The sequence below is a fragment of the Hesperophylax consimilis genome, chromosome 16 (genome assembly GCF_061612785.1).
Source record: "Hesperophylax consimilis isolate HC1 chromosome 16, BYU_Hcon_1.0, whole genome shotgun sequence".
Classification (NCBI taxonomy): Eukaryota; Metazoa; Arthropoda; class Insecta; order Trichoptera; family Limnephilidae; genus Hesperophylax; species Hesperophylax consimilis.
In genome coordinates this window covers 25,742,773-25,757,651 of record NC_142851.1, presented here as the reverse complement: position 1 = coordinate 25,757,651, position 14,879 = coordinate 25,742,773, and the positions used below count along the sequence as shown (strand labels likewise).

Below are 14,879 nucleotides of genomic sequence, written 5' to 3'. Positions count from 1 at the left end.
AGAGTCCGGCTGGAGAGGTCAAAAGATCTCCCTCAATCAGTCTCTCTCAATTCGGCTCGCCACGCAGTAAGTGGGCACACGCATCCGCCGCTAAGACCTATAAAAAACCTCACCTCTGAAACTCGGGCACCCCTGTTAAGTCACCAAACGTAGCGAACCACTCATAGCAGAGGCGTTGGTCATTCCATGGTTCATCACCATGGTTACCCATACTATACGAACAAAAATTGAAAAAAACGTTCTTCTTAACAATTTGATTATTTTCTGACGTAAGGTACGTACGAGTATGTATTTTTTAATTCTTTGCGAAATTACTAAAAACAAATGCTGTAAAATAATTGGCAGCATTATTCGGTAGGTACTCACGTGTTCAATATATCGTGTCGTCTGGCTTCTAGCCCGCGCTGAATGTATTGAACACGCAGTGACGGTACGTGGGGTGGCGTAAATAAGCGCTTGGCCGTGTGTTCCCGAGATTGAAATTTATGGTCCATTTAGGACCACTGATGGCCGCCGCTGTCTTCATCTGTGAAATATACTCGCTTTTGGGGAAATATCGGGAAGTCACTGAGCGAAAGTTGTAGTAGAGTGGGAATAATGAAAACAACAATCGTATATTAACCTCTCGAATGTCGATGGACCTGAAAGAACCTCACGTTCAAAAACAGTTTTTTTTTCTTCTTTTTTTATTACGATTTATCCTATTAGAAGTTAAGTCAAATGAATTCTATTCGTATATCAGTAAGAGTGTAAAATAGAAAAAAAAATAATACATCAACTCCATACAGGAGGCCCTGATGAAAATGGTTTTCCCTCAAAGCCTATGTCATCTTTTGGGTGTTGTGTAGAGGGTCTTTTTTTAAAGAAAGGAAGGCGATGAAGTTCTGAGAAGGTAAAGAGTATGAAGGTTGGGCAGGAATCTAGGGATTAGTGTGTCCAGGAGTTCAGGGTAAAAATAGATCAAAGGATCTCTCCAAACGAGCCTCTCCTGATCTGGCACGCCACGCAGCTGCTAAGCAAACGCATCCTGAACACACCTCACCAGAACCCTGGCATTACTTTGACTTATATATACATGTTCAAAGCTCAGAGTGGGGCGCGGTCGCCGGTCACCTTCGACTCGTTCGTTCGCGGTCGGAAGTATTCGGGCGACGTCGACAGCCGCCATGCCCCCTTCCAACTTCCCGCACGGGAAAAATATTTCTTACTGATATTGCAAGGATTGTAGACTTAATGGTTCTATCACATTAGAAGCGTAAGAATATATACGAGTATATATAGATATCACCCGAAGTAAGGTCAATTTTGACTGACTTCCGGTGAATTTGATCAAACATTTTCAATTACCGAATTTCTTTCTCTCACAGATATACAATTTAATTGACTTCTTCGAGGCCTTGGAGTCTTATATTATGCGAGTATATTGTGTTAGTTCAAAAGTAGTTTTTTTTAAATAACGTTTTTAACTGTTGGTATTGTTTTCGCTATAAAACTAGCACTTCAATTACATTTAGGAGGCGAAATGGGTACATTGGACAACCAAAACCTTAACCAAAGGTCTCCCCAAGAGGTTAGATACATTTGGTGACTTAACAGGGGTTCTCTGGTTCATGGAGTGAGGTTTGCCAAGGATTTGGTAGCGGATAATCTGCCCTCCAACTGCAGGCTGGCCAGATTGGAAGAGGCCGATTGTAGGAGACCCTTTGACTTCTCCGGAGGGACTTTCTCGACCTACTGCCTAGCACCGCAGTCAAAGGGATGGATTCGTACGTTCATCAATCCTGGACCCGAAGACACCACAACCACTGCACATATCTTTATGCTTCCGATACTTCCTCTCCTTCCTTACTTAAAATAACCTCTACATAGTAATCCCAAAGATGACATAGGAAATGAAGGAAATTATTTTCCTCAGGGCGTTCTGTGGAGTGAGAGGATATGGAGTATATAATATATTAGAAAGGAATGTAAAATCTAAATATTTCATCTGCGTCCATTTTACAGTCTCGGAGACAGGACAAAACGTTTCGGGTTATTGAATGTTCATGATATTGAATGTTCATGATATTGATAGTTCATGGTATTGAATTTTCATGGCATAGAATGTTCATGTTTTTGAATGTTCAAGTTATTGAATGTACATGATATTGAATTTTAGTGATATTGTAAGTTCATGACTTGAATGTTCATGATATTGAAAGTTAACATTGAATGTTCATGATATCGAAAGTTAACATTGAATGTTCATGATATTTAAATTTAAATGTTCATGATATTGAATTTTAATGATATTGATGGTACATGGTATTGAATTTTCATGATATTGAATGTTCATGTTATTGAATGTTAAAGATATTGAATGTTCATGAAATTGAATGTTCATGATATTGAAAGTTCATAACATTGAAGGTTCATGATATTTAAATATCATGATTTTGAATGTTTGATTAGCTAATAGTATGTTTTATTCGTTTAAAAAGGTCCAGAAAGTAGGATCAAAATGCCGCGCTGAATCGACATTTGACATTACGTAAATATCGGTCACCCTATCCCCAAGTAGCGCGAACCAGTAAATCACCGAACACACTTATCAAAAGGTAAAGATTATAAATATAATTTTAAAAGCTAATGTAATAGAATAGCCACACCTTTTTCATAATAAAGCGTGTAAATGTTTGAGTTACTTTGTGCGTGTGGCCTCGTTACTAGACGCAACAATGGTAATACTGGCCTCTTGCCAGAAAGACTCTATTTCCATACGTCTCCCGTTAGAACTAATCTTCAAAGTGGCGCTTATGAAAAGAGAACAATGCTCTTACGAATTGTACCGAGCCATTGATGAATAATACTAAATGATGATTTGTGATAAATCACGGGATATTATAATTGTAGGATTTGTGAAGCTGAAAGTATTAACCTTTAAAAGAAGATATTTACCTTTGGTAAACTGGAATAATTACGACATTTTTCCAATGACGAATGAAATAGCCATATGAACGGCCCGCTAAAGTACATCTACTCGATCTAGTTCAGTGAAACAACCCGCGCTGTCTCAGTTACGTATGTCCACTCTATTCATTCATTTAGGCATCTGTCAAAACAACTATTTAAAACAAAAGAAATACACATTTCAAACAATTAATTATTAAGCAATAAAATAACATTGGTACCTACTATAAACCTACCTACATCAGTTCGAATATCAAAAATTAAAAGTTTATTGAACTTGAATAATTTGATACACTACGCAAGAAAATATTTTGAAATCACTCTCCAATTAACCGACAACCTCAATTTTAATGGCATTCACAACGCCAAAAGAGCTGAGAACATATTTTTTGGAAACAGCGGGTTCTCCCACTTATGTAGAAACTTGTTGATTCTGACGAATTTCTAGGACCCTTAGCAATTCAGTTTGAAGATTCGACTGTCGTACTTATTGTCATTAGTATAAAGCTGACAATACGTGTCATGAAGCAGAGAAAACTATTTTACAGTAACCTTGTGATACTCGTAAGTACGTGCCTATCCAGATTTATTTCTTTATGAATAGAATACCTACGGTTCTGAACCTGAAAATGAAAATACCGGGTCGTAACTATGAAACAGTTAGCTATTGTGGAAAGCAGCAAAGGAATAAAACAATATTGTGAAAAGTGGAAACTAGCAAATTTGATATCTGGGTTCATGAAATCTGCACAACTTGGTGGAAGTATGAAAAATTCATATGACGTTAATAAATTAAAAAATACGGCATGGATATTGCTTGTTCTACATTTATATTCTAATCTAAATTCTTCATTGGCAAATATTTCGAAATGAGAGTAGGTGTTGGGCCGTGGGCCTAGTTGAGTAGCAAGATGTCCTTTAATATATCTTACATATATCAAATAATAGCTGCTCAGAGTCAGAGTAAAACTACACCATATTGAAGAAATAAACAGAACTTGAGATATTTTATTTGGGTAATTAGGTTTCATTTCTGAATCTTGAAATTTCACCAACACAATAGTGAAAGTATTATATAACTTCAAGACATTTAAAACCAACCATTTTTACAGTCGAATCTCAGGAAAATAACACACGAAAATGTACACGTCTCCAAAGCCGAATTTACATTAAGAAACTAGTTGCGCAAAATATGTTTTGTGAAATTAGTTTCACTAATAGTTTTGCGTGTAAACATATAGTTTCATGATATTAGTTTAACTCAGTCTTTCTCGAAGTCTTGTGAGGGCTGAAGGCTTTCAGGATAGCAGTAGAATGATCAAAGAAAATTAGGGGGCGTCAAGAAAATTTAGAGGGGTAGCGGCAGACAAATTCCTTCTATAAACATTTGACGGAATCTATCTGAATGAAATAATAATAGTTTGTTTTACTTCCTTATAACTAAGCTGGGTATTAGCCACTGTGTGGGTTAGTTTTTATTTATTTTTTTTTTAAATTTAATGTTAATCAAATTTTATAATATTATTATTAAGTTCTGCAAGTATTTTTTGGTATTCGTTATTGTTACAGCTGTTTCGACTTTCAAGTACATTTTAAAACTGTGGTGTTAACCAGGTTTAGACGACTTATTTATATGATTATATTTAACCCCCTCCCAATTAAAAATGATTTATTACCGGTTAAACCGATTTAATGATAAAATAATTGTGGCAATAGATTTCATATTCTGTGGTGGTATTTTGAAGTCTGTTTTCCTCACATTAATGTTATCTTAATTCTTTAATAATGATGTGGCTGCTATTAATTTATTTGATTTTTTTTTCTATATGTAAGGGTTTAAGTTCATTAAAAAGGACATAGCCTTAGGTTAAATTTACTTGAAAAATTAGAAATCAATTAATAACCAATTACCTTAATATAACATTAATTAATAAAGTAAGAAAAATTATTTATTCCCCGCTTCTAAGTATGTTCACAAAACCTAAACGAAAGAAGACATTTAAATGATTCTCTACGAATCAAACATAAAAAAAAAATAATAATAAATTTTAAATTAAGTAAAACACCAATAATGGAATCTTTTCTATCACCGTTATTGGTTCCTCAAAGTTTGTATGGAAAACTGTATCGGACTATCAACCTTCAGTTTGTTCGGTGTTTGTGACAATCAAATTCTAACCAGTTTTTCTAAAACAACACGATTTTTACAACCTGCATGAATTGCCATGATTATCTTACTTGTTCTAACTTGCTCAGTACGAAACCGGTTACTTACACGAAATAAAATTAGTGGTTGTAAGTATTCCATGTTCGTGTCGGTGCGTGTTACATTTACATTCTATATAATATTTCTACAATTATATTATAAATAGTACAGTAACTTTCCGTAAGAAATTCTCTAAATGATAGGCAAAACCCTGTCAAAATCCATCGCATAGTTTAGAAGAACTAATCGCACAAACAGTCCGACGTGGGTATCGACTTTATTTTAGTACTAGCTGTACCCGCCACACGTCTCTGTGGCTCAGTATGTCTGTGCAGATAGATAAATAATAGCGCGTGTTGCTTTTACGTCCAACAGATGACAAAGTTTAAAAAAACATGTTAGTCCAACAGATGGCGTTGTTTAAAAAAAACATGTTTTTACCTGTCACAAGTGACATCTATTAATATAGGTATATAAAAACACACGCGTATTTGAATGCAAAGTTGTGTCAAAATTTTAAAACAATCGGTAGAGAACTTTCAAAGATTTAAGATTTTGAATAAACGAACAATTATTAACATTTTTATTTATACATATTATTTACTGTGTACCACGATGTTACTGTTAAAAAACTACATTACATCGGCTTCGATTCTACTCCGTATATCATTACGGTGCAGAGATAGTGCGTGAAGTCTTCTTCATGCGTCCCCGACTTCTTATAAACATATCTAAACACTCCTGGCACCAATAACAATAAACTTTGAAATTTTCAGCGATATCAGTCGACTACTTTTTGAGTTTTGCGAGCACAAACATACATTTATATATAAGTGTATATATTAAGATTAAAAACCAGATAGAGTTTAACTCAATCATTTGGAATACATTTTATGATATAAAACATTTTCCTGCCACAGACCGACCACAGGTAGGGAAGTTAAAACTTGTGGTTGTGTGTATTTTTAAATGAACGACAACTGCGCCATCTTTCGGGTTCAAAACTATCCTATATTTTAAACTGGAACCAACCATACACATTCACAGAATTTTGTTGAAATCGGTTGATTAGCGTGTACGAACACAGTGACACGTGATTTTTATATATTAAGATAATAGAGATTGTAAAAAGCATTGATGCAGATGGTGCCATGGTTGCTCTGACACGAATATTTCACGATCCTAAATTGTATGCAATTTCCCAACAGTCTGATGTCTTCAAATTAATTTAAACATGCATTAAGGTAGTTTCATAATGTAAGATAGGCTTAATTCTTTATCAAACATGATGGTACAGTTAAACACTAAGCAAGCACAATGTTTTCCCTCCATCGCCGTATTCATAGGAAGACAAGAGATTGTTAGAGGAAAGCTTGGACTAAACGGGTAAATAAATGGAGTTGTACCTACCCGGTTATTAAGGGTAAACCATGTTTAATTTGTCTTTGTTTAAGCCCCCGGTTTCAGCTACAGAAAGACAATAGGCTAAACCGTCAGCCGTAGTTAAACTTCTACTGAGCAAACCTGGCTGTTATTGCGAATGGCGGCCGTACATACCTTATGGTTTATTTCAGTTTAGCATATAATTATGTACCTACTGAAATTTGATGATGCTGAAAAATAGTTCGGAATGCTTGAAGTAAATTGTATCGCTAATAATTCGTTTAACCTGACATGGTAATTGATTTTATATCCAAAAATGAGTAGCAATTAAATAGGTACGTTAAAATATCCATTATTTTCCAAAAGGAAAAAAAACAGTTAAAGTAAATGATGAAGAAAAAATAACATACATGTTGGAAAGGATAAAAGCATCATGTATATACGAAGCGCGAACCGATCCACGAATTATGGGAAAGGAAAGAATCAACCCATTTAAACCGTTCTTTTCATGTTATTCGTGGCTAGGCGCGCGCTTCGGCTCGCAAGTGTATACGCAACATTAGATGACTTTTATCATTTTTATCACACATTAAATGGAAATTCGACGGCCGGCATAGTCCAGTGGTAACGCATTGGACTGCCATTCCGAAGGTCGCGGGTTCGAACCCGGCGTACGCAAATAAATTTTATTTGATTAATTTGTGTTATTTCACAATTAATTAATTAAAATAATATATAGTATATTTGCGGCACGTTCCAGAGTGGAAGATACTACCAGTATCGCCCTGGTGTAAGACCACCATTCAGAATTGAAACGTTGCTCCAAATGGCTTTAGCCGTGTTTAGTGACTAGATCTGAATAGCCAGGTACTTCCCCACCTTCCTCTTTCCCTTCCCCACTTACCTTCAGCCTCACAACATCCCCCAATTGGGGATGCCATAGTCTCACTGGCTCCAGACGGGAGCAGTTGGGACTCTTGTGAGGTATTCACTATAAAAAAAATAAAAAAAATTAAATTTAAATAAATTTATACGTGATAGGAAAAACCGAATGAGTCAAAATAAAGTCTAACAAATTAAGTACTTAATAGTAGTTAATAAAATATTAAATATTTTCACTTATTTGGTAATTAGATACATAAGCAATTTGCATAGTTAACTCACAGCTTAATATTTACACTTAATCCGTTTTTCCTTTCGCAGACCGAAATTATCTCTTTCTTATCTTGCATCCTTACTGTAAACTCTAAGTTCTGGATTCTCCGAAGATCACGCTATATTGCGGTGCCCACGTCTTCGTATGTCACGTGACAACACTCGCGCGGTTTCTTGAAATACTGTAAAGTTCGGCGACAATCTTCTGAGACGAGAGATAGACAACACATGTTGAAGATGCTGCAGTATTTTGTATTTTTTTAGTGGCTCGAAAACTTTTAGCAGTTTTGCTGGTGCATCATTTATTTTATGTGCTTTGTTGAAATCACTATTTTGATTAATTTTTATAACGAATTGGTGTACATTATGAATACCAATAAATTTTTTTTTAGATAAATTGAAGGTTTTTCTATCGCTTTGCTTGAGTAGAGAACAAATAAAAAAATAAATTACTCAATAAAAAATATAAATGCAAACTACTAAAAAAAATTTTTTCTCAATAGAAATGTATGAACGCATAAAGGAAAAAACTTTTAAAAACTACAGTATTATAGTCAAGATTATCTGTGACAGTTTCACCTGATTAACTTTTTTGCTTTCTTATAAAATTATTTTAAAAAATAAATAAAAACCAGTTTTTTGTGTGAAATCGAACGTTTCTAGACTCCGTTTGTCAAGCGATTTTAATGCCTATTACCTACGGTATACCAAGAATATACACATTTTGGGCTTGCAACTTCCTCTTAAGTCAAAGATTTTTGTGTTTCTCGTCCTTGGGTTTCTATTTCATTGCGAGTAATTTTTTTGATTTCCGTGCTTAAGAAGAAATATGAATCTTATATAAAAATGCTTATATATACAAGTAATGTGAAAAACGTGGTATATTGTTATATTATAGCTATCTTCTTAATGTAAATATTTTTTAAATTCAAGTATTTACAACAAATGCATTGATAAATCATTGAAGTAATATAGTTATATTGGGTATTTTCAAAATGAATACCGTTAAAAATGTGTGGAAGATTTAAAGTTTATTTTTCTGATATTGATAATAATATCAATTTTTTTATTTTAATATTTTCATTTAAAATAATTGATTTTTAAAAAGATATAAAACAGCACATTCCGAAACGTTTCTAACTGGCTCCAACGTCATTATGACGTAGAAAACGCCACTGGCTGTTAAGATAGCTGTCACCTACGTTGCCCGGCCTGACGTTAACGCCGTCATATTCACAAATAAAAACATCAGTATCGTTTTGGCGGCAAATGTAAAATGACAAATTTTAAATCGTTTTATAAAATTTATTCGTCAACAAAAAAAAAACTTTAAGCTCATATTTTTTTCGAAAATTAAAAAAAAAATACCGAAAATACCCTGTTCAAAGGTTTTAACAAGGAATACTTTCAGAAATCATAAAGCAATATTGTCATAATTCTAATGTATTTACAATAAATACGTTTATAAATCATAAAGCAATATTGGCATAATTCAAAGGAATTCACAATAAATTCATTATTAAATCATAAATCCATATTGCCATAATTCAAAAGTATTCACAATAAATACATCCATAAATCATAAAGCAACATTTCAAAAGTATTCATAAGGAATATATGCATATATCACTAAGCAATATTTTCCTAATTCAAAAGTATTCACAATAAATGCATTCATAAATCTTAAAGTAATATTGCCATAATTCAATAGTATTCACAATAAACACATTCATAAATTATAAAGTTATATAGTCATAATTCAAAACTATTCACAATATACACATATATAAATCATAAAGTAATATTTTCATAATAAAAACTATTTATAATAAACACATTCATAAATCATAATTCAATATTTGTCATAATTCGCAAAATAAAAGTATCCAAGTTAATATTTATTTCTTCTAAATTGCCAGTATACAAACACCAAAATAAAAAATAACGAAAATGTTTTAAAACGAAAAAAAAAGTTTGTTATAAGAATACATAGCAATAAGGTGTAGGTATTTAAAACTGTTGAAAAATTTCTTTGTCATTCAATGAAACAAATAAATATAAATATCAACATCTGAAAGTAAAACAAAACGAAAAAAACAACACAAAAAAGACGACACAAAAATCGACGACACAAAAAGAAGCGAACTATAGAAAAAGCGTAAACTGATAAACGAACCAACCAAGCTTCGGCAAAATGTATAATACATAAAGTTTCATAAATAGTACTTACGATAAATTTAAGAAGATTGGTGAACAAAATACAGCATAAGATGCCCAAGGCGAGAACATCGGAAACAGAAAAATCATAAATATGAACATCGGAAGTGAAGAGAGTATTGGTAAGGGGGAGTTATGTAACAGAGAAGAGATTCAATAGATAAATAGTAAATAGTTACTAATTAACTAGGTTAATTATTAGCTAACAATACTTCCTAAGTAAGGTTATAGAGATAAATAGAATGTATCCATAATACTCATATCAAAGTTACAATTCCTACACAAATAATGTAGGTATGAAGGTATACTCAAATACCATTAATTTCGGGAATGATTCAAAGTATAAACAAATAAATAATGTTTAAATTTCTAGGTTTAAATAATCAAATAGCAATACTAAAATAAGCTGCTAAATGTTTGGGTTTTGTCTTCAGAATACATGTTATAAAAATAAATAAAATATATTTCTGATGAAGATTTTTGGTCTTAGGAAAGACATTTTTAAAAATTTATTTTCCAGGTAGCAAATTATATTTTTTAATGCTATTATGAAATAATAATTATCAGTGTATGTTAAAATATCAATTATTGATGGTGGGGTATTTTACACAATTTTATTTGCGTATTAATGCTTTTCAAGCTTATAGTATTATTATGTCTGTAAGGGGTCAAAAAAATCAAAATAACACAATCTTACCAGGAGGAAGGCGAACTGAAAATTTGCGTTTTGGGGACGGCAAGTAAACTTCGAACATTTCTGTATTTGGAAAAGAAGGAAAATAAAAATAAGTAAAAAGAAGTGCAAAATCATAACAATAATTATAACAAAGGTGCAAAAAATAGAGAAATCTTATTCTACGAGCCTAATTATACAAAAGCCTACACTAAAATAACACTATTAAATAAATATAATATTAAACAAATACTAAGGATTTATAATAAATTTACAAGTAGTGAAATCTCAAACAGTGTTATCTTAATACCTTTATCTACTTTACTTAAAACTATAACAATAACTGTATCTAATTATTAGTTACACATTTATTTATCTGCTGCGTGATTTGTTGACGTTTTTGTGTGTTAGCTTAATTTTTCGGAATGTTTAACTAAAATTATAACGAAAGAATTTATATATTATTTTGATTTGTGTGCCATATTCCGTTACTTGAAAACATTATTTACATTTTTTCTCTTACATAAACATAAACCATTTGTGTAAATGTAGGAAAACCAAAATCTCGTATCAGCGATGCAATGTACGAAGCATAAGATATTATTTTTCAAATATTTGACTGAGAGCTCATATTTGATACGGTTAAAGATCAAAGTGTACCTACATAAAACACTCAAGAAGGAGTTCTTTCTCTTCAGTTATTTTCACAAAATTGAAAACTTTCGAGAGTTTAAAAGTTGCTTTAAGAAAAATATCGTGATGTTAAATACTGTCGAAAAAGAGCAGTATTTGTTTTTTTAAATACCATATTGGTATTGTTATCATTATTGATGTTTATGAAACATGATAATTTAACATCATTGTCAATATTAGAAGTAATCTCCGTGTTGTGGGTAAGATTCACTATTAAATAGTCCCACCGGAACTTAGCTTCGGGGGTTGTTTGTGTTTAATCTTGTTGCGAACCAACATCGCCTACCCTTACTTACCTACCCTTCGCGTCCGCCGCAAAGCCAAGATGTGAAGTACACCCTCTCAGGAAATAATATGACCCCGAAGATAATAACTCAATCTAATAAAGAGCTTTAGAAACAGTGATTAACGTTTTCCACGCGCCTCTGGGCTTCATTCAACGATTTCACAGGCACTAGCGTTGTCTTAATGCATAATTTTCATGAGATTGAAAAACTAACAACACTGTATTCAGTGTTCATTAAAACGTTAGATTAATCAGTAGTATTTATTAGATTTTTTAAGAAAGGCTATCGATAAAAATAATTTATTTGATCAGGATCTGAATGTGTAACCAAAAAATATATTTGCAATTACGTAACTTGTTGATATAAGTAACGGAAAAATGCTTTATTGGGCACAGCTTATGTTACCAAATTGATTAAAATAAATTATTATGGAATTTACTAAAGTAATCAAATATCTCATTTCGTAATGATTTCTAACTCAAGATCCATCATGAACAAACAAAAGCCTGACTGAATGAACTTTTTAGAGAAGAACTATTCTAAATTATTCTGTGTAAATAGTTCTGGCTGTTTAGTAAACTATTATTAATCAATTTTGAAACAAAATGTTTTACGTACAAATAAATTTTATCCATTTTTAGAACTTTTCAGAATAAATTATTATATTTTATGGCTATGGATAACGTTTGCAGAATATTTTAATGTTCAAAATGATTATAATTAATTATTTTGTTGTTATGTTATGGTCTGTAATTTTATAAAGGATGTATTGAAATATTATTTTTAATTAATTTATTTATTTTAATATTTTAATATCAACGGTATAAAATATACCATATACAGTAGATTATAAACAGTGACATCAAAAAATTTGTTTTAAAGGATAATTTTTTAATCAATGTTCTCCATTCTATAAATACAATCCCACAATATAGAAAAGGTACAGCAAAAATCTCTTAGATTTATTAACAGGGTACAGCTGAATATTCTTTCTAGACATTAACTGTATCCTTCTGATGAAAAAACTCAATTTGATTACGTTGGCAGATAGGCGGATTATTTTTGACCTTTTTCTATTATGTAAAATTATTAATTATTTTACTGACAGCCCTAAAATTCTTACAAAATAAAATTATTTGTACCTACCAGAAATACGAGACAAAGAGTTACCTTTTTCTGACAATTTAAGGAAACAATTATCAGGCTAGCACACTTATAAATCGACTGCATAATTGTTTAAAGATTCCGGATATATCCGAATTATACGTAATTGTAGTTTACCTGTCCGTAGTCAATATTCATATTGCCTAAGTTTCTTAATTTTTATTTTAAAATATTCTTAATTTTTTTAAATAATTTAATAGATATTTTTAAAAATACTATATTTATACTAATATTTATAAGACAAGGTTTTTATTCATAGCGCAAAGGATAACAAATTATTTTAAGCATTAATTACTCGCCTGAAATATCCGTACAAATTGAAAATATCTCCCGAGTAAAAATAAATACCGCCAACGAGAATTAAACCCGCACCTTCTGATATCCGGTCAGGTATTCTAGACCACTAAGCTACGTCGGCTTATTCCCACTCGTCAAATAATTAAATATGTACAAGTACTTCAATCGAAAATTACTGCTGATTATATTAATTCGGGAGATATTTTCAATTTGTATGTATATTTTAGGCGAGTAATTAATGTTTATAATAATTTTATATTTGTTAATAATTAATAACGTTTAATTTAATTAGTTAATCTTATTTCTCATTTTCAAGAAGTGAGTTATAGTATAAGTGAGCTATATTATTTCAAATGTACTTAACTTAAACGTTTTGTAACTTTATTTATTTTATTAATCAATAAAATGTACTTGTTTTACCATCGTTACAATGTACAAAAAATACCCAGTTATACAACTGTATTAATAACATTTATATTTATTTAAAAATACATAAATGCCACCATTTTTTCCATACTCGTTAACGATTCAGATAATAACATCAATATTCTTGCCTTAGAATGATAGGTATATTATTTATCATCTGTGAAATATCTAAATTTACGTAAAAAAAATTAATCACACTTACTTTTCTTTCACCGAAAATTAAAATATATATCAGAAAATATAGATCAATTTATGTGCTAGAATAGAATTGTTTCAAAGTTGAATAAATGTTAAATAAACAACAATAGTTTACATTGTGTTTTAACTGCGGTTTAATATTAATTATATTATTATTCTCACACAGCAATTTCACTGTAAGTATATTATTATTATTGTTTTATTTGACCTACAAACAAACATCTGTAACAAGGTATATGTCAGATTTAATGTTGCTCGTTAAACCGTTTATGGAATTATATCAGAAAGTTCTATTACTAAACCTATTTTAGTAATACTTAGGATTTTATTACTTTAAAAATGTATCCTCTAACTGTTTATTTATTATTAATATTAGATACAACAAAAAAGTATTTTTATTTTTGGGATATACAACATTCAAACTATGTGATAGATAATGGATTGTGATTAAATTAAATCAATAGGTATTATTTTCACTATTGTACTGTAGATTTAAATAACATTTTTTTTCTCATAGAAAAGTTTTTTCCTCTAATAATAAAAAAAGTTATTTCTCATAGAAATTTTTATTCTCATAAAAAAAATTTTCCTCATAAAAAAGTTTTTTTCTCATAAAAAAGTTATTTGTGAGAAAAATATTTTTAAGTCATTAGTAAAGACTTTGAATGAAGACTTTATATACAAAAATGTATCATACGTATCTTATGAGCAAAATATTATATATATACACTGGGGGGTTTTTCAACATCCTCTTGATAATATAGTTTATGCAAAAGATATAATATATATAGGTAAGCTAACAAAAGGATGGCGAACTACCCTTGATACATCTAAACAAATCATTGACGTAACTTAAAAACATTAAAATCTAATTTATTATTCTAATAATATTTGTGGGGCTTACCAAATTTCTTAAATGAATAAGAAAACCAAAAACTCAATTTTGATTTCTTTTGTAGGCGACCGTTATCTAAAATGGAATAAAATAGATAGTTAACTAAATAAATAGTACTAATGAAAACTAATTCTTACCCCCGACCATCTGTGGTTCGCCCAGATTACAGTAGAAGAGAACGTCTTTTTCATAACTATCTTCTTCGACTATGTGAATTTCTATAAGTTTCCTGAAACAAAGAAAAATAATATTACATATTAAATTTATCTTTTACATATTATTTGGCCATGTTTATTTACAATTCCTGTCTTAATCCAGTAGGAATTGAAAAAAAGC

At 30.9% G+C, this 14,879-nt stretch overlaps 1 protein-coding gene across 3 annotated transcripts in view; it reads right to left on the bottom strand.

The window, feature by feature from the left end:
- Positions 1 to 14,879, bottom strand: part of Calx (sodium/calcium exchanger 3) — a 351,624-nt gene that overhangs the window by 93,534 nt on the left and 243,211 nt on the right. For 2 of the 3 annotated variants that reach the window (XM_089641072.1, XM_089641073.1), the window contains exon 2: positions 14,681 to 14,772. In XM_089641072.1, the coding sequence (XP_089497198.1) occupies positions 14,681 to 14,772 (92 nt within the window). Of the gene's footprint in view, positions 1 to 10,607; positions 10,668 to 14,680; positions 14,773 to 14,879 lie in introns of all 3 variants that reach the window. The other variant, XM_089641071.1, reaches the window with a different exon arrangement.